This window comes from Trachurus trachurus, assembly GCF_905171665.1.
Source record: "Trachurus trachurus genome assembly, chromosome: 4".
Lineage (NCBI taxonomy): Eukaryota > Metazoa > Chordata > Actinopteri > Carangiformes > Carangidae > Trachurus > Trachurus trachurus.
The window spans coordinates 3127348-3146253 of NC_139898.1; the positions used below are offsets into that span (position 1 = coordinate 3127348).

The 18906-nt window shown below is 44.8% G+C and overlaps 1 protein-coding gene across 3 annotated transcripts in view; it reads right to left on the bottom strand.

Annotated features, from left to right (window-relative positions):
• Nucleotides 1–2976: 2976 nt before the first annotated feature.
• sh3rf1 (SH3 domain containing ring finger 1) overlaps nt 2977–18906 on the bottom strand; it is a 35150-nt gene continuing 19220 nt past the window's right edge. For 2 of the 3 annotated variants that reach the window (XM_083970763.1, XM_083970764.1), the window contains exons 3-12: nt 17036–17311; nt 16389–16484; nt 14857–15162; nt 11973–12083; nt 9678–9805; nt 8712–8882; nt 7929–8212; nt 7536–7822; nt 6505–6860; nt 2977–5494 (exon numbers count right to left, since the gene is read on the bottom strand). In XM_083970763.1, coding sequence (XP_083826889.1) covers nt 5326–5494; nt 6505–6860; nt 7536–7822; nt 7929–8212; nt 8712–8882; nt 9678–9805; nt 11973–12083; nt 14857–15162; nt 16389–16484; nt 17036–17311 — 2184 coding nt within the window. In that variant the 3' untranslated portion in view covers nt 2977–5325. The remainder of the gene's footprint in view (nt 5495–6504; nt 6861–7535; nt 7823–7928; nt 8213–8711; nt 8883–9677; nt 9806–11972; nt 12084–14856; nt 15163–16388; nt 16485–17035; nt 17312–18906) is intronic. The other variant, XM_083970765.1, reaches the window with a different exon arrangement.

Genomic DNA, 18906 nt, shown 5'->3' on the forward strand with positions numbered 1-18906 from the left:
ATATTAAAAAATTGTGTCTTATATTAAACTAGGCCCAGTACCATGTATAAATGTAGCGAGTGTAGCTATACTGGGAGCGTGCCTATGTTCCCTCAGCCCTATGTTCCCTCTGGACTCTCTCTACCTATCTGGACTCTATCTATCTGGCCTGTCTAGCCTCTACCTGGTCTTTTTACTAAACTTAACCAACTCCTTTCTTCATTGCCTAAACCCAACCAATGGTGGGACCAAAGGGCTGTGGGAACATAGGGCCTAATTTTCAGTGACAACAAAAGTTAGAAATGAGGGAACATAGGGCTGAGGGAACATAGGGCCTAATTTTCAGTGACAACAAAAGTTAGAAATGAGGGAACATAGGGCTGAGGGAACATAGGGCTGTGGGAACATAGGAATGACCCCGCTATTACTAAGCTTTTCAAATAATACACAGGTTCATATATTCATGTTTTTTCTAAACGTCTACAGCTACGGTGAGTAGGGGGCATGGATGTATATCCATGGTAGGGGGCCGTCCCTCTGCCATTTATAAACAGACCTTGTTCACTGATACCATTGCCAATCAACAGTGTCTGTCAACTGCATGATAATCATGCAGACAAGCTATTCAAATTGAGGTTTTTATTTGAAACATAAATGTGGAAACTAAAAGATATAAAACATTGTCTAATCAACCAAAAATTCCACAACCCCCCTGCAGCACCTCTGCGGACCCCCTAGGGGTCACGGACCCTCTGTTGAAGACCTCTGATTTATGAGATAGTTATTTCATCATTAATTTTGTTAATTCAGAAGAACCATTGACAATGTTCATATTTGTTTAATTAAAAAAAAACATCTGAGAAATAAGATATAAGAGTAGGCCTAATAGTAAATACAGTGTTTATTCATACAGACAGGGTCATTTTGCCTTCAGTGACATTACATCACAGCATGTAGATGTTTGTGTGGTGGACAGTCTGGAGGCCCTCTCTAACTAATGAGCTTGATGAGTGGAGCTGCAAAGGTCACGAGGATCACTGCAGAAACATTTGTTTTGTTTGTGAGAGCAGCAGCCCTGTAGAGACCTGATTGTGCTTCATTAGTAACATAATGTTCCTATGGTGTCCTTTGAATGAGGAACACATCATTCACTGCAGCACCGGTGCATGAATGCATTCATTTCACAAGAGTACTTACAGTTCTGTCCGGGACATATGTCAATGTTTGAGGAGATTTCTCTCCACACAGGCACATGGTGAGGTCGCTGTTCTCCACTCACCCTGAAATAGCACTGAAATTATTAATTGCCACGATCCGTTATCCTCTTCGCCTCATGAATCATTGTTCCCCGTGTGGAAATATATCTCGGTAGAAAAGGCAAACTGTCACCGGTGCACAGAGAAGTGAGTAATGTTGGAGAGTGGGTGGCCCTGGCCCACACCTGGGCCTCCATCAGGCTCAGCCATTCAACACGATTGATTTGCTCAGATTAAATCACATTCACAACCTGTGCTGGAGTGGACCTGTGACCCTGAGCACCGTGAATCACATCCACGCTGCAGAGGGAAAGAAAATACAACCACGGCTGGTGTCGTTTCCTTCAAATGTTGCTGCTCTTCACCAGAGTTCATTAGTATGAAGTGTTTTAGTGTGTGTGTGTCAGAGAGAGAGGGAGAGGAGCAGCACTCGGTTTATATTCAGGTCACCTTCATGAGCACTGAGACATTATTCCCCTCTTTCACACCTTGGTGATCTTGGTGCTGTCTGCTCTGTGCTCTCACAAGGTACACACATGTACACACACACACATAAGATATGAATAGCTCTGCAGCCTTGTAGATGCATGAACACACACACTCTCACACACTATACTGTATGAACTGCAGGAGATCTTCAGATAAATTAAAAGTCACTCCAGCTCATATTAAGCCCTGGTTCAGACATGTGTAACAAAAACCTTCATGTTTTCCTGGTGTTGTCTCTGGAGGCTCTGTCTTTGATTTAGAAGCTATTTTTAGAAGCTATCACAGCTGTCATTTTATTAAAGTGCACCCTTTTCTACACTCTTGAAAACCTCAGTCTGTTCTCTCGGTGCATTAAAGCACAGAGACGGTGTTTGCGGTGGCCGACGACACACCCTGAGCTTAAACATTATCAAGAAATTCTTTACTCCAGTCCTGATATCTGAGGCGTTCACACCCTCTACAGCCAATAATGATTGACTCACACTCTGCACACTGAGCCGTTTCCTCTACTTAAATGCTCGCTGGTCATTCAGATCTTGACCTTCTGCGCCGTTTACCCACGCCGAGCCGATTCACTGCTCGGTCACACTGTAGTGTTCTCACATCAAAGTGCCTCAAGTATACGTATTCTTGGATGAATAAATGTACACATTTTATTATTCCCACTCGCTATAGTCTACTCTGCTGGAATAACTTATTTCCATGGTAACCCATCCTCTGCGGGGAGCTGTGTGCAGTACAATGACCTCTCTGGGTGCCTGTCAGTTCCTGTCAGTGTTTCCCAGCTGAACACTGGGACGGCTCACCTCTCTTTGCAGCATGCTGCTCTGCTCTATGTCACTGCAGAAGGTTCTCCAGCTACAACCTTTCATTCCCAGAGACACTAATGACCACATGTAATGCGACTTACCCCAAATACATTTAATTAGGAGAAACTGCCCTTTTTTTTTACTGTGGTAAATTGTAATAAGTGTTTAGACTTGTTCAAAACTTTTGGCTTTACCAATGAGGCAAGAGGAGTCGAGGCAAGGACACAGACAGTCAGCGCTGTTTGTCTCTGATTCTCTGAAGAGGACGACAACACGAGGTCAGAGGAGAAAACAGAGGGAAAAACAACTCTGCATCATTGTCATGAAACGATGACTTAGCCTGGGGAAATTATGGAAACCATTAGCGTTTATTGTTATAGAGATTTTTACAAAATGTGCTATTCCCTAAAGTACTTCAGAATGTTTTTCACATAATAGACTTGTGCCAAATAGGTTGATTTCAGTTTCACCATTTTCAGACAAACAGACTAACTACAGACAAAAAAAAAAGATCAAGTAAGTCACCTTGGCATGAGGAAAATCTGTTAAGTTGAATCAAGCAAACTTCAGTTGCTCATCTTCCAATAAATGAAAATATAGTTTACCGACTGTTGGAAATGCTTCATGTTTCATGGATGTGAAACTGTGCAGCCTATGCATGAAATACATGGACAAATTAGTTAGAAATTAGAAATGTTATGTGCACAAATGTGCGGAGATGTGTGCATGTGTCTTGGAGTAAGTCTGATGTGTAAGTTAAAGGCTTACCAGTGAAATGAAATGACTCAGAAGAGCAGTTTAAGCGTAGAGCCTGAGGTTGGTGTGGTGATTGCCAAGTCAACAATACAACATCAGGTTCATTCTACGCAAGTACCAATTCAGAAATACAAAAAAAAGGCCCTAACAGTGATTCGTACCATCCTTTTCCAAACTCTCCAAATTACAAACAACTACAACATATTCCAGCAGTCAGTTACACAGTGGTCCCCCTCAGTTAGCAACAAAAGACTGAAAAAAACAAAAACAAACTCTGGGTAAATTCATTCTCAAAGCCAGATTTGGCACAATTCAGTGATTGCCACAACTCTCAAGTGTATAAATACCTCCTACTAGGACTTCAGGTCAGTCAGAGATCAGTCATTAATGATACTGGATAAAAGGAAAAGAGGAATTACGTTGTGATATATTCTTTGATAAGTATTAATTTTAGAACTGACCATTCTCTCTGTTTAACAAGCACCAAACTATGAGCAGATCCCCTTCAATCACAAAGAAATGTTACAGTAATTCAAGTCAATACAACACTTAACATTAAAGACTTTGTAGAGACGAAATGTACAACTAAACCCGACCACAAAAACGACATAAAAAAAATAAAAAAATCAAGGGGGTCAAAGTGATTGACTTTAATAAAAACTCTACCTTCACCAGGTTAAACTGAACAACACACCTCTTCCTGTGGAGTGAAGCCATGATATGTTACTCTAGGCAAACATTCTGTGCTTTAGCTAGCTGTGTTTTTATTGCCACAAGTCACATTAGGAATGAGTTAGTGTCCAAAACCTGTGTGTGCCTTACTGTGTGTCCAGGTCGGTTATATGACAGACTGTCTGAGAGCAGCAGGTGTCGGCCTCTGTCTAAACTGTACCCAACGTAATTATACACTGAGGAGAATCTGTGGTGCACTGTTACTGAAATGTTATGTCGCTCTTGTGATGCAGAGCTACGTCTGTGTTTGGCTACTGCCGATGGGGTTAGGAGAGCAGCTACTCTGGTCAGTGAATACAAAGAAGGTAAGCAAATATATGACTGCAGTCTGTTTGGAGTGTGTATGTGTGTGTGTTTTTTTTTTTTTTTTGCATGTTTAAAAAAGAAAGGCATGACTAAACAGTCCTGCGACACATCTATCTTCACTTGGTCTGCTGCAGGAGGTTTTGCTAATTGCATGTAAATACTTGACGGCTGCAGGTGACTGTCCTCAGCACCTGAGCCCACACCAGGAGAAATAAAAACTGTGATTGGCCCAGAGAAATAGTTTCAGATGTGCAATGTTCACATGGCTGTACGTTGTCGCTTTTTCTACCCAAATGTGCAATACAGCAGATCTCTGTCGTGATCCTCTGGTTGAGGTAATGCCTGTGGAGCTGGAGAAGTGTCCCGTCTCCCGCTGTGCAGCACAAGTGATGACAACGCTGCTCGTTTGTTCTGCTCGGCTGCTCCTGACTCGCGCCTGCTGACGGTCTGAAACAATGCTAAAAAAAAACCTTTGTCAGTAGTGTGTTGGAGAGGAACAGAACCGATGTGGTACAATATGGCGTAAGGCATGTGCCAGCTTAACCCCCTAATGTGGCGCACTACGAAAAAAGGCCAATCTATGAAATAAGTTAAAATGCGTAACATAGCTATATTGTTTTAGGACTAATCATCTTTGTGTCCGTATGTACAATAAAGTGAGGAACAGTACAAGGCACACATTAAACAGCTGATTTGTTAACGAAGATATAAATAACCAACAAAAAAAGGGAAACGTTCATGAGTAGTGTGCTTTCCTCTAACTCTGTCCACTGTGCTTTCACTGACAACACGTCCTCTGAAGCTCTCGCTCGCGTGTCGCCGACGTCCTGGTCGGTGACTCGAGCTGCGGTTAAAGTGTCCATCTGATGGTCCTGTCCCAGCCACGCTGCGAGTGCTGCCCTGCCAGCGACAGACTGCAGCCGTTTGGTGGGAGGAGGAGGTGGCGGTGGTAGTGATGGCGATGGCGGTGTCGAGCGCGGTTCCCTCTACAGAGCCTGTTAGATGCTGTCTACGAAGCTGCCGGGGAACAGTCCGGTCCTGCCGTTCCTCTGCAGCGTGCCTTTGAACCAGCCGTCTTCCCTCTTCCTGTGAACGAACACGATGTCGCCCTCCTTGAGTTCCAGCTCTGCCTCGCTCTGCGGGGGATACGACACCACCACCCGGTACCTGGGGAGGACGGCCAGAGGCAAAGTCAGTGACTGATACACACCGTGACGATCAAGTCACCGTCTCTGTTACCAATAATAGGAGTCATCAGTGTTGGGCACGTTAGTTTTAAAAGCAAATTAGTCATAGTTACTCATTACTTTCGCCCAAAAGTGACTGAGTTATGACATTATAAAAGTAACTATTGCGTTGAGGATGATTTTAAAATTTTGGCAGTAAGCCACTGTTTACATGACTCTGAAAGCCAAAATTAGGAAAATAAATCCTTTATACCTCCAAAAAAGATATATGAATAACAATCAACAGCCAACACTAGGTGTATGAAATGTAATTAAATCAATTCATCAATAAAAAGAATTAAGCGTATATACACAGATTCTTTTAAACAGGTTTATATTTGAAAAAGGCCAAGGTGGTGGACTTATTATTACCCATGATATTTATAACAGAGAAGCGTATCTGAACCCAGAAACCAGGCATGTGTATGCATGTGTGTGTCCAGCTTTGGGCATGTTACTTTTAAAATATTATAAATTATAATTACTAGTTACTGTCTCCAAAAAGATACTGAGTTGCTATATTATAAATGTAACTGATTACCAGGAAAAGTAACTATTGCGTTCATATACAGTATGTCAGAATACTTGGACTCGCCCCCCTAACCATAACTCTAACCTCCTGCTCTAACCAACTCACTAGTGTTCCTCCACAGTGGAGGAATACTGAGTGAGCCTTATTTCCGACTAGTTGACTAGCCTGAAAAAATGTATGGGTTCCACAACGTACATGTAAACTGGTGTATTATTATTTTGTGACAGGACTTCTTGAGTCAAGTAACAGCACATTTTATTGACAGTAACGGTAACGGTGTTATAACGGGGGAAACAGTAACCCTTTTGGTTACTCGTTACTGAAAAAAGTAGCACCGTTAGTAACGTCGTTTATCTATCAGGCCGTTATTCCCATCACTGGCAACAACAGCGTCAAACTGCACATTTACATCAGCGTACCTCTCACATATGATGGGCCGTGCGTCATGCTGTTGAGATAAAAGAGAGGAGCATGGCTGGCGAGGGGGAGGGGCTATGGGAGCACATCCGTCGAGGGGACTGCTCTTCCGATGGGAAGACTCAGGGACCATTGAGGATGAGGAGGATGAAGAGGCAGAAGCCACGGCGGCAGCAGCAGGTTCAGACTCCAGGCAGCTGCCGGAGCCGGAGGGAGGGGAGGCGTCGTGGCCCGCGGCGCCGTGCAGCCCCTCTCCAGCCGCAGTCTGTTCCGCCTCCAGGGTCGGAGAGGAAGGGGGAGAGGGGCGAGACTTCTTCTTATTGGAGGACAACAGCTTCAGGAGGCTTTTCTTTTCTCTCTGCAGAACGAACACAGCAGCATTTTTTTTTTTTATATTGGAGAACTGCAGCAACTCCTGAAGCGATGAGACAAGTCAGGTTTTTTTTTTATAAACCACACACACAAGTATTTTCTAGTGCCTGAGACTGTTCCATCCTCCACCACTGACACTAACACACACACTTAGGTTGGATGGTGACAATCACACTGCTGCTGTTTGTTAACAAAGAAGAACAGAAAGACAGAAACAGGCTGTATCCATTAAAAAGACCTCTCATTGAAGCTACTATTAGTGAATGTCATCAGTCAAACATCTTAACACAACACTTTCAAATACTATAATTTCTATCTGCAAGAATTCAACTTAAAGGGATAGTTCAACATTTTGCCAGATTGGCCCATTGCCATAAAGTCGGTGCAAGCTATTTTTAGAACAGCTACGCTACGGAGGCTAATGGGATTTCTTGGTTTCCCTCTCAAACTCATCAAATACACAATCCAACAACTCCAGGTGGACAAGTTGCAACAAACCTACTCCTAAGACTTTAGGGATTATGGCAATGGGCCAATTTGCCAAAATGTTGAACTATCCCTTTAAATTCTTCACCATGATAAAATGTGTAAAGAAAACGGGTCGGACAATGATCATTCGTCACGGATCATTTGTCACAGAGGATTTTAACTCATGTCCAACCTTGACATCCTTGTCCAGTCTGCAGGCCAGAGCTGTGTTGTTGGACACAGGATTGAGAGCAGAGCTGTTGCCGACAGGTACGGCACCGTCCAAGGATGCAGCACTGACGTTGGGTGGGGTCAGAGAGGCGGCGGCGCAGCCCATTGCCACCCCGGCCCGGCTACAGCCCTGGGCGGAGCCGGAGGAGGACTGCGCGCACACGGCCAGGTGTGGGAGATAGGCCACGGGTGTCGCAGACTGGATGGGCGTCACCGCTGCCGTGGGCCGGTCCTGACTGTGACACGCAGCTGCAGATGGAATATAAAACAAAGTCAGGCAGCCGTCGCGCTGTTCATGTGATGCAGCAGCATTCATCACATGAACCGTGAACCGTTTGAGTCGCGGCGGACTTACCGGTCCTGACGGCATTACGGGCCTGATTCACAGTCATCTGGGAGCTGACGTGCAGTGGGACTTTAGGCTGCTGGCCTGTGGCCGTCTGAGCCGCTGTTACCACGGCTACGGGCTGGGAGCTGGCAGGTACAGAGGTGGAGCACACGGTGAGGGATTTACTGAAGTCAGGCCCCGGAACAATGGCCCCGAGAGGAGCGGAGGAGGGGCTGACGATGGTGACCCCTCGGCCGGCCTGAGTGCACAGACTCATGGGAACTTTGGGCTGAGTGCTCCCCGACGCTGTCCTGAAGGGAGAAGAGACATGACATGAGACCTTTACATGAGAATTTTATGAGGGAGATTTTCTGGCCCCAACAAAATGTTATGTAAATGAGATTTACACCGGAGTCTCCACATTAGTGAGCAATACAGGGAGTGCTAGGGATATTACATCAGTTAAAAAACCATGATGAGATTTAAATTTCTGCAGTAACTCACTGTTTACATCAGTCTGAAAGCCATAATTAGGAAAATAAATCATTTATACCTCCTAAAAAGGAATGTGAATAAATCAACTTTAGGGCGGCTGTGCACAGCCGACACTAGGTGTATGAAATATGATGAAATTAATGAATCAATAAAAAAGATCTGAGAGTGTATAAACTGTTTATTTTAAACAGGTTGATCTTTGAAAAGGTGGTGGAATTATTACCCACGATTATTTATCACAGAAACCGATGTGAACCCAGAATATGTGTGTGTGTGTGTGTGTGTCTGACTGTACAGAGTGAACGAGTGACTGACCTGCTGACTGGACTCATGTAGTTTCCAGGGAAGACTCCTATCTTGCCGGTGTGCATGGAGGTGCCCTTGAACCAGCCGTCCTGACAGCGCTCCAGCACCAGGAACATCTCTCCCTTCCTTAGCTCCAGCTCATCCTCCTTACGGGGAGTGTAGGGGAACATGGCCACATAGCTGCAACCAGAACAATCAGTGTGCAAAAATTAGTCATTTAGCAAACCACACACATATACACACACACACACACACACACACTGACCCCATGTGGTTCATTTTCTCTCATATGGAAATAAAAACTGGTTCAACATTTTGAACAGCATGCCATTTGCTCTGGATTTCTCCTGCTGTCGGGCTGCGCGCATGTCATCATCTCCTCTGAGAGCCTCCAGCACAGACTGTGTCCCCTGACCCAGAGAAAATCAGCACTGGAGGACAAAACAATTTGCGGGTCATCTCTCCACAGCAGAGCTATGCAAAGGCAGCCGAAGCAGATAGGAGCCTGAGCTGGGATGTTTTCAGGGAGACTTCAGTGTGAATAACATCAATGTCTCTGAGTCTGACATGCGAGCGCAGGCAGACACAGATGACAGCGGAGGAGCAGGCACGGGTGCGTCTAATTCTTATCAGGTGTGTGGTGTCTTGGGGGAGTAATGAGGGTAAAGGTGAGGGGGGGGGGTCAGATGTCAGGGGTGGCGGGGGAGAATCTCCAATGGGACCCAGGAGACTGTCACCCACATGTTGTGACCCCTTCACCTGTGCGAGGCTCACGCTCTGCAGCCTTACACCAACAGCTGGGATGGTGGTGGGGTGTGTGTGTGTGTGTGTGGGGGGGGGGGGGGGGGGGCACAGACGGCCCAGTGAGTATGTGCGTTATGGCCCTGGGCCACTGGTGCGCAAACCACTTCTGACATTTCACTGCACATCTAAGAAGACTGCATATTTTTGTGTGGGACTGTTTTTATAACTCACACTGTGGGTCTTTGTCTCCCACTTTGGTCACTTATGCTGGGGGAGGGTCTCTGTCCGGCAGCCAATGAATACGCCGCTCCGCCGGCAGAGGATTGAGGGGGAGGAGGTGGGGGTGGCGGAAGAGCATCCTGTACAAGACAAATAGAAAATAATATTAGTCGTTTGACAAGGTCAACATTTCATTGCAATTTCACAGCAGCTCAGTTGTTTCCTCTTAGCATGAGCAGACGGAGGAAAACAAAGGAGCAGCAGCCTCAGAGGGCCCGGCGTTTATTGCATAAGCAGAGAAACCACTTTGTTTGTGAGCAACAAAGACGAGAAGAGACTGAGAGATCATCTGTCATCTGGGTTATTCCCCCTGGTTTGCCAACACTCAGAGTGAGTCAGTTTGGCAGAAACCGTGGCCTCGTCCCCGACTTCCCCCCTTCCAGCCCGAGAATCTCCTCTTCTGCTTGTTTGTTTGTTGCTAGGAGACCACATAGCTAGATGTTAAATCCATTGCGGCGTTTAATTAGGACCATATGAAATGAGGAAACATGTCTGAAGACACACTTCAGAGGAACCCTCAGACGCTGTGAGTGGCTTCATCTCCTTGTCCCTTATTGAACGTCTGTAATGTCAGAAGAGCTTCGAGTGTCTGACTGCAGGCTTTCATAATCGCTGCATGTTTTTCTTTATAGGCTTTGTGTGCTTCAAGATCACAGGAGTGAAATTAAGTCACCGACCTGCTACCTGCTACCTCAACATAAAGCACATAAAAAGCAGGGCGACTCTTATTTATTTTTGCACTAAACTGTGAGAAACTGCAACATCCAAATGAGCATCCAGCGTGTTGGAATGATGTTCAAGACAACTCCCACAAACTAGGAACGAGATGAGTCGCCCCGAGCTCGACATTGCCAGCGCTGAGAGCGGCAGAGTAATAGCTTCCATGACACAATGGGGGAGGAGAGTGGCGCTCAGACGGCCCTGTGGTATGTGTACGGGGCCTACGTGTATGTATGAGTGTCGATGTGCGTTTCGGTTCACTGCTGACGCTTGAGCTGAGATAATTAGGTTGCCTGCGGGCTAGAGAAATCATCTGTACAAAAACATCATGTAGGGTTCCCAAGTGAAGCGGAGAGCTCAAGCTTTTGTGTACACATTCCTGCTCATTCAGAAACTCCACATGCCAGAGCACACACACACACACACACACACACACACACACAGGAAGTGTACGTGCTGTTTTGTGTGGGCTGCAGGGATTTCTTGACATTTTTAGTCGTACCACTTTTGGCTCAGACGAAATGTGTCACAAACAGGTACAGAAATCAAAAGTTAGTTCAAAGACTCCTCGGTGTCGTTATCGCCATGGAGGCAACATTTGAGAAATGAAGCTGTGGTATCTGATTTGACACTGAATCCAGATTCACACAGTTTCAAGTTGCTTGTTGGCAGCTGATGAGAGGCTCCATGAGGCAGAAGCTCTCAGCTCAGCTCTCAGGGGGAAACAAAGGCCTCTAAGTTAGCATCACTACATGTGTTGGTTCATTCCATTCCAAGTTTACAGATAGTTGTGTATTTTATACTTCCCAACATGTTTATGAAATCACATTCAGCCATTATATTACTACCATCCGTTATGTATTTATGGAAGCTTTTGGATTTAATTAAGTGACTACAATCAATGCTCCCAAATCATACGCTCATACACACTAACTAGGCAAAATAATGTTATTACATTCACGTGAGTAAAATGAGTGAAATATTCATTTTGTTGACTGGAATAAAAACAAAACTAACTGGCATTCCCTACCGTTCTAAACTTTGGTCTTTGTATTTTGGCTGGATATGAAATGTAGCTTCCAGTTTTTATGCAGTGCCAGACTGAAGACTATTTTACAGTTGTACAAGAAGTACATGTGAGCTCTATGTGTCTAAAACATTCACTGTATTCATCATGTCAGCTATTTTATTGTTAACTAACTTCAATAAGTTAGAGAGAGCTGCAGCACCTACAACTCAGTTCACATATACTTTTTTTTTATTGTCTCAGCTTTCAACATTTACACACATTTGAACATAAGATTTGTGGAGTTTTTATTACACAATAAAATTCTGCTCTTGAATCCCATTAAACTCAACCAAACAAACACATAATTAACACAAACTAAAAATAAAATAAAAGGTTGGTTAATTTAACACCAACGTATCAAAGAAAAAGCAACAAACCTTAAATCCAGTGGTCCAAACATGTTTAAGTGGTTTGTTGCTGCTCTAGTATTTGTAAGAGTCTTAATGTCTTCTACCTACCACAGGGATGGATGTGTAGCTCGTCTCTGAGGGAAACGTGAAGACAGTTGCTGTAGTAACCGGACTACTAGGGGGCGGGGTGACGATTAATCCAGTTGTGCAAATATGTACCTGTCAACGAAAGGGAAATATGACCATGAAATAAACCTCGCTGATACCAAAGCAGTGGACACGTTTCACACACAAAGAATAGAAATGTGGTTTAGGAAACACCTCATCAGCCCATCCATCCATTCTATAGACAGTAGACAGATCCCAGCACCACATAATCATGATCAATCTAACTGATTAATAAGACTTCAGGGCAGAAGCCAGGAACATATGGCTTTCATGGATCATTTGAGACATCTAATGTCCCACAGAATTTCGATGATGCTACGATATGTCACATTGTCATGATAGTGTAAAAACCACTCTCTGTGGCTTTGCCCCTGATCAAACTGTAGCTCAATGATCTGATTCGCCAACAGAAACCTGGCAACCACTCGGCAGGACGTTTCATTGGGCATATAAAGAGAGGTGGGTTCCCCAGCCCCGACCAGTCATGTATGCCAGTGTTTAGGTAACAAGGCCATACTGTCGGCCACAGACAATATCTCCCTGTAGCCCCCGGTGTCCCTCTCCACGCATGACTGCTCCAGACGGGGCCGCCTCTTAAGGTGAGCCTCTCACAGAGCAGACCCACGTCAGATTCAGTTTTCACTGCTTCCTTATCTATTGTTCACTGGGTGTGTCAGGGGAAAGCAAAGTATCCAATCATGTTAATAAGTTTTGTGCAATGGTATGGAAATGTTTGTATTGTTTGTTAAGTGATGTTTGTGTTTTTATTGCGTGGCAAAGCAGTTTCCCCTTGGGGATCAATAAAGTTTTCTAATCTAATCTAATCTAATCTAAAGTGTAACCGTGTTGGATGGTGGCAGGTATTGGTAGCAAAATGCCTGGGACATTCGTCTATGTGTATATGCAATATGTTATTATAAATTTCATTTCCAGGTTATATATATATATATTTCTCATTTGTTTGTTCTTCAAACAAATTCCATTGACAATAGCTACTTTTCTTTCCCCTGCGTCTTATGTAGATGGTAGCCCGGCTCATTTCCAAAGCAGACTGCTCAGCCCCTGTAGGCAGTGGGGGCTCACCTTTGTTGTTTTTTAGTCTGGAAGTTAGAGGGAGAGAAAATCTTCAGACGTGAAGTGGAGGAGGGGGGGGGGGCAGGGAGAGGCTGTGCATACAGTGCCTGGAGATACTTTCTTTTATGTTTTCATTAAAACGGTGATGTGTAAATCAAAGTTATTGTTAGCCCCGGTGTCACCAGGGAGGATCGCTTTACAGGCACAAATACAAGTTTCTTTAATTCTTAAAGTATCATGATAGTAGTTAGTGGGAAAGGGCCAAGTCTGGAGTCATTAAAACATGATTACACCTTCCACATGAAGAGATGTCTTTGATGTTGCATGCATCTAAACTACATGAAAAGGTTTTTGGTTAAAAAATTAAATAAATAAAAAAAGAAGAAGAAGAGAGAAGATCCTCAAGATCCACTTCACTGTAGACAAGCACCCTCCATGTCTGCCTCTCTCAAAAAAGCACAAACACCACGCTATTGATGAAAGATTAATGATTGAACTGCTTAATAAGGTGTTTTGGAGCACCAGCATTCAGAAACTCTGCAGACAACACACAAAGTACATGAAAGAAAAAAGGCAGACAATTCTAGAGAAGCAGAGCTCAAAAGACGAGCTCTACACTCTCACAGGCCCTGGGAATGGGATAGCAGTGCAGATGTCACTTTACTGAAAATTAGTCTCAAAATACTGGCAACAAGCAGCCTTTAAAAGCTGTCTTGATACAGTTTAGATAACAAAGAAGAGAGCCAGCTGCTGTGTGAACATGCCAAGATCACTTTGAAATCCTGGCAACAATCAGCTTCACCTATTAAGTCTTTATTCTTGTCCTCGAACTTGTGGTAACTCTCAGCTGAATCATCAATTCATTACTGTTTTAATAGTTTCTGAGTCACCATATAAAGTCTAACATCTTTTTGATTCAAGCTCATGCCCCGCTTTCCTACTTTTCTTGGCTGCACATTTGACTTTAAGTCGTGCGGAGAGGCTGCGATGAAGATAAATGGCGGGACACTTGTCTTGCGAGTCTGTGTGCGTGTTGTGCTGAATGTCTAACACCAAGGCAAAGCCGACCTCCAGCGGCTGGCAGCCACGAAGCAGCTGAGATTGTCTGTCATGTTGGGATTGGTGTGGAAACCTTGAGGACTAAGCTGGGGTCGTTTATGCGGTAGAGTGGAGTCACGCATCCATGATTTCAAACGCTTGGATGGAGCAATGGTCTGTTCAGTTTGATGAAGGGGGAGGGACGTCAGTCTAATTGTTGACAGAAGGAGAGTGGAGCCTTTGAAAAGCAACAAACATCTTGTGAAAACAAAAGGAGCTGAAGGCCGGACGCTGTTTTCCAGCTGGCTGTGTATTGTGCCTTCTTTCAGTTATGCAATTAAACACCACTGAGGAGGATATTGTTGAGTCAGCTGAAGAGTCATCTTGTTCAGCTCACTGGGTTAGAGAATGTCACAATCAATCTAATCACTGAACAGTCAAGTGTCACTAAGCAACAAAGTGAAGGGGCATCAGTCAGTGTCAGTCAGTGTGCTGTACATTTCGCAGTTTTGTGTTTCGGAGCCACTTCCCTGTCTCTGTGAGAGACCAAGACGTTGAGACAGGATGTGTTGTGATTGGATAAATATCATTTATCTCACTGTATCCTTCCAGTAATGAGTTCTCTGTGTAACCACAGTACTTATTAATACTACAACCTGCAAAGTGGAGAACATTCTCCTTCTGTCTCTGTGCTGCTGTGTGAGTGTCTTACCTGTGAAGGTGCGCTGCAGGAAAGTCCCCCGCTGATCTCTCCGATCCGGGCGGCTGCTGTGGGGTTGCTGGAGCTGATGAGGACCGGCCCGCTGATTTCCATGGAGTGCCGCTGCGGGGGAGGAGCCAGCATGGGTTTGTGGGACATGGTGAGAGAGGTGAAGGAATGTCGCTTCTTGCTGTTCTTCTTCTCTCCTGCCCGCTGGGCACCGTTGCTCTGGGGCCCCGAGGAGGCCCCTTCACCAGAGTCTCCACTGGAGTCTGACGGCTTGTCCAACTCTATAAGCTGACGAGCTGCGGAGTTGAACTATGGGAGAGGAAGAGGAGAGGCAGGGGGCAACAAGGAGAGTAGTGAGGGGGGAAATAACAGATAGAGATGAAGAGGTGAAGATGGCAGGAGTGTTTTAATTGATCATGAGAACTGTAGCTGTCTATAACAGAGCTGATTCTTCTGACTCTGTCTTTGTTGTGAGATGAGGAGCAGCATATTGGTCAAACAGGTATTTAACCTGAACTTAGTAGCCTGATGGAGGTGATGGATTGTTAGTGAGCTGTGAAACAAACTGCATGCTCTGTGTCCCTCTCAGGCACCATACCGTGTGACTGCAGGGTGGGAATCAAAGGTAAGACACTAAAAAGGCTTCAGTTAATCACAGGGTGCTCTCACTTGCTGTCACACATTGCCCCAAGCAGCTCCCCCTCTACTTAGGACATAAAAGCAAAGCATTTCACTCCAATCTGCAGGAGAGAGCCCGTGCAGGTTCATCACTGACAAGTCGGCAGACGTGCTGGATTAGGAACAAAATACCAGCTGGGTAATCTTAACTTCATTAAATTTAAGACCATCTTAAACAGCAGCTGCAGATTACTGCTCCAGCACAAATGATGCTACCGACCCCCTCCAAAAAAAGCGTGTTTTTCGGTGTTTGCCACGATACTGCATTCCTGCTGAACGTTACTGCAGCGCATACCATCTAGTCACAGGGTGGTTAGATGTTCTATCCTTCTAGTGTGGCTTGAAGCAAAACAATATATAACCTTAGAAATACTCTGTAAAACCCTCACTCAGTGTAAAAATATGAATATAACAGAGTAGACTACATGAAAGAGATAAAGAATAAAGAATTGCTTTCCCACTGACTAACCTCAACACTCTATTCTGGTAGTGAAAAAGATTTCTTGACATATTTTTGCTGCTGACAATAAAACGCACACTGACATTGACAGCTTTCAAATGGAAAAAGTGAAATGATCTTTTAAGGGCTAAGATTTACTTTATTCTGTCTGGATTATTCCTCAAGCTTTTAAGTAAGACCTGTGGTGCTCAGAGACCTTGGCTGTCTAAATCTTCAAAGACGTGTTTAGTGGTTCTAGGAAACGTGAGCATTTCAAAAGGTAGAAAAGTATCACACACATTTAGTAAGACGTAGAGGGAAAGAGGACTACATTCAAAGGATCTTAGCGTTTGTCTGATCTTCATTAGGCATTTGCTTCAAGTAATGACTGGGGACATTGACAGGTCCGTTTTCTTACCTCCACGTACGAGATGGGAAAAATTCCAATTTTGTCTCCCAGCATACCCTCTGCCCAATTTTCATCCACTCTGCGGATCACTGTCAGGATATCATCCTGTAAATTAAAGACAGAGGGCAGCTCTGCATGAGGAAGAGCCTAATTAAGGATGTTGTTGGCTGAGAGTGTTTCTCATCCTTGAGGAACAAACATGGAATAGAAATAATGAGGTAGGGACAATGCTGTATTACAGAAAAAACATGCCAGAGAGTAAAAACACGGGTCTAAGAGATGACATTCTGTTCAGAGAACTACTGAGTAAGCTTGTTTCTGTTTATGCTCATGTGGCATTTAAACAAGTGATGACTGCATACAGACGACATCACAGTGTGACCCGAACAGCAGGACAGATATAAGCTCAGCTGCCGGAGTTGAGCCGTGCCTTGCTTTATATGGCAGTCATTCTCTCCGGTCTAATTACAGTTGTTCATCAACCAGTCTGGCTCAAAATCTACATCATTTCTCAGGGCGTTTCGGTTAACAACCCTCACACGCATATAACTTGAGAAAATGAATACTTGTGGGACAGAGTGTCAGAGTAATGAGAGGTATTTTTCGTTTTACTGCAGTGACCACGTGGCAGGTCGGTGGGTGTTGCAGCATCTCACCTTGGAGAAGGGCAGGCAGTCCTTGTCGGCCTCCTTGTCTTTGAGCTCAAAGTCGTAGAGAGCTTTGCACTGAGGTGGCGGTTGTGGCAGCGGCTTGATGACCTGGACGAAGTTGGTGGGGAAGAAGCCGTGGACTCCGCCCATCTCCCCGTGGTACCAGTTCTCGTCCACTTGCCGGCGCAGGATGATGATGTCGCCCTTGCTGAACTTGAGGTCTCCTGGTTCCTTGCCATCGTAGTTGTAGAGCGCCTTGGCACAGGGGAGCTGGGGTATACCCTGAAGACACAGTGTAGAGTCTAAGTGCCTCATTCACTTCTATACAACACACTAAATCTAACCAGTCACTGGTGTGTAGTGGATTACACTGGTTAAAGGGATAGTTCAACATTTTGGCAAATTGGCCCATTGCCAGTTGCCATTGCCAGTTGTTTTCGAGGTAAATGCAGAGACTGCTTACCGAGAAACTGCCCCCGACGGGAACGCGCATCAGTGGTTTTGCATGAATTTACCTCTAAAACAACTCCGTCTCGTACCACTCCGTTATTATCTCATAGCGTGGTGAATGTGCAGGTCACAACTTGTCCACGAGAGCGTTTTGGAGTTGTTGGATTGTGTATTTGATGAGTTTGATGAGGGAACGGCTCTGCTCCGCCGTTCTAAAAATAGCTTGCACCTACAAGGTAACAAACCTACTGCTATGACTATTGGGATTATGGCAATGGGCTAATTTGCCAAAATGTTGAACTATCCCTTTAAGTCAAACTGGTAAAGAGCATGGGAACTCTTCTTAGAGTTAACATGCCCTGAGAAGGGGGCGGTGTTTAGCTCAGTTGGTAGAGCACCCGCCCCATGTGTTGAGGCTATAGTCCTCGCTGCAGGTGGCCCCGGTTCGAATCCCACATCCCACATCAGGCGGACCTATCCCCGCTTCTCTCTGCCTCCCCATTTCCTGTCTCTCTCAACTGTCCTATCAAATAAAGGCATGAAAAGCCAAAAAAATATACAAAAAAAACAACATGCCCTGAGAAGAACAAAAATGAAGGAGTTGCTGACAGCTTTTAAAACCTGCAGCAGAGTGGTGGTGGGACACAGCTGTTGGAAAATAACTCAAAACTAAACTAAAAAGAAGAATAAATAATAAAATGATACATGAATGATATTTCAATCTTTAAAACTTGAGTATTTCAAGAGATTTCAAGATTTTTTTCTTTCTCTTTGTGAAGTTAGTTCTGGTATATATGGTGTGGAATTGGGACACAGGCTTAGTTCAAAGCTGTAGGATTCATGCAAAATTAATCAGCAATTGAAAGCACATTTTTCAGAAAGGTACACGAGCAGAGTTGAATGGAAAATATTCAAGCTGGGGCTCAAAGAGACCCCGTAACGCGTTAGTCAACAGTCCATATAAGGGCCATCAGGTTTCAGAAAAGACACTCCCGTCACTCCTTTAACAACCAGAAACAAGATTTTTGTGTTTTACACAGCAAACAAAAAGTATACAGCAACCTCTGCGAGAGTGTGTGTGTTTGTGTGGTTCTACACACGCTGTAAACTCTCCGCCTGTGCCCTAGTAGTGAAAAGGTCTGTGTGCTGCTGTGTGATGAGCCCGGCTGATTCTGACTAGCTGACTAACATCTTCAGAAGGCCCAGCGCCCTCTCCCTTTATGCTGCAGAGGAAGGTTTTGTATCTGAGCCTGCTAGCCTGGAGCCCTGAAAGGCCCATTCAAGGGTATGACAATCCAGGCAGAGAGGGACAGCGAGTGAGGGGGTTGGGGGGGTGGGAGGATAGTGAAGCATCAATGTTCTCCATTCAGGGTGGGTGTCCATGAGGAAGGCTTCAGTCCAAACTAACCCCCCGCCATTTATCCCAC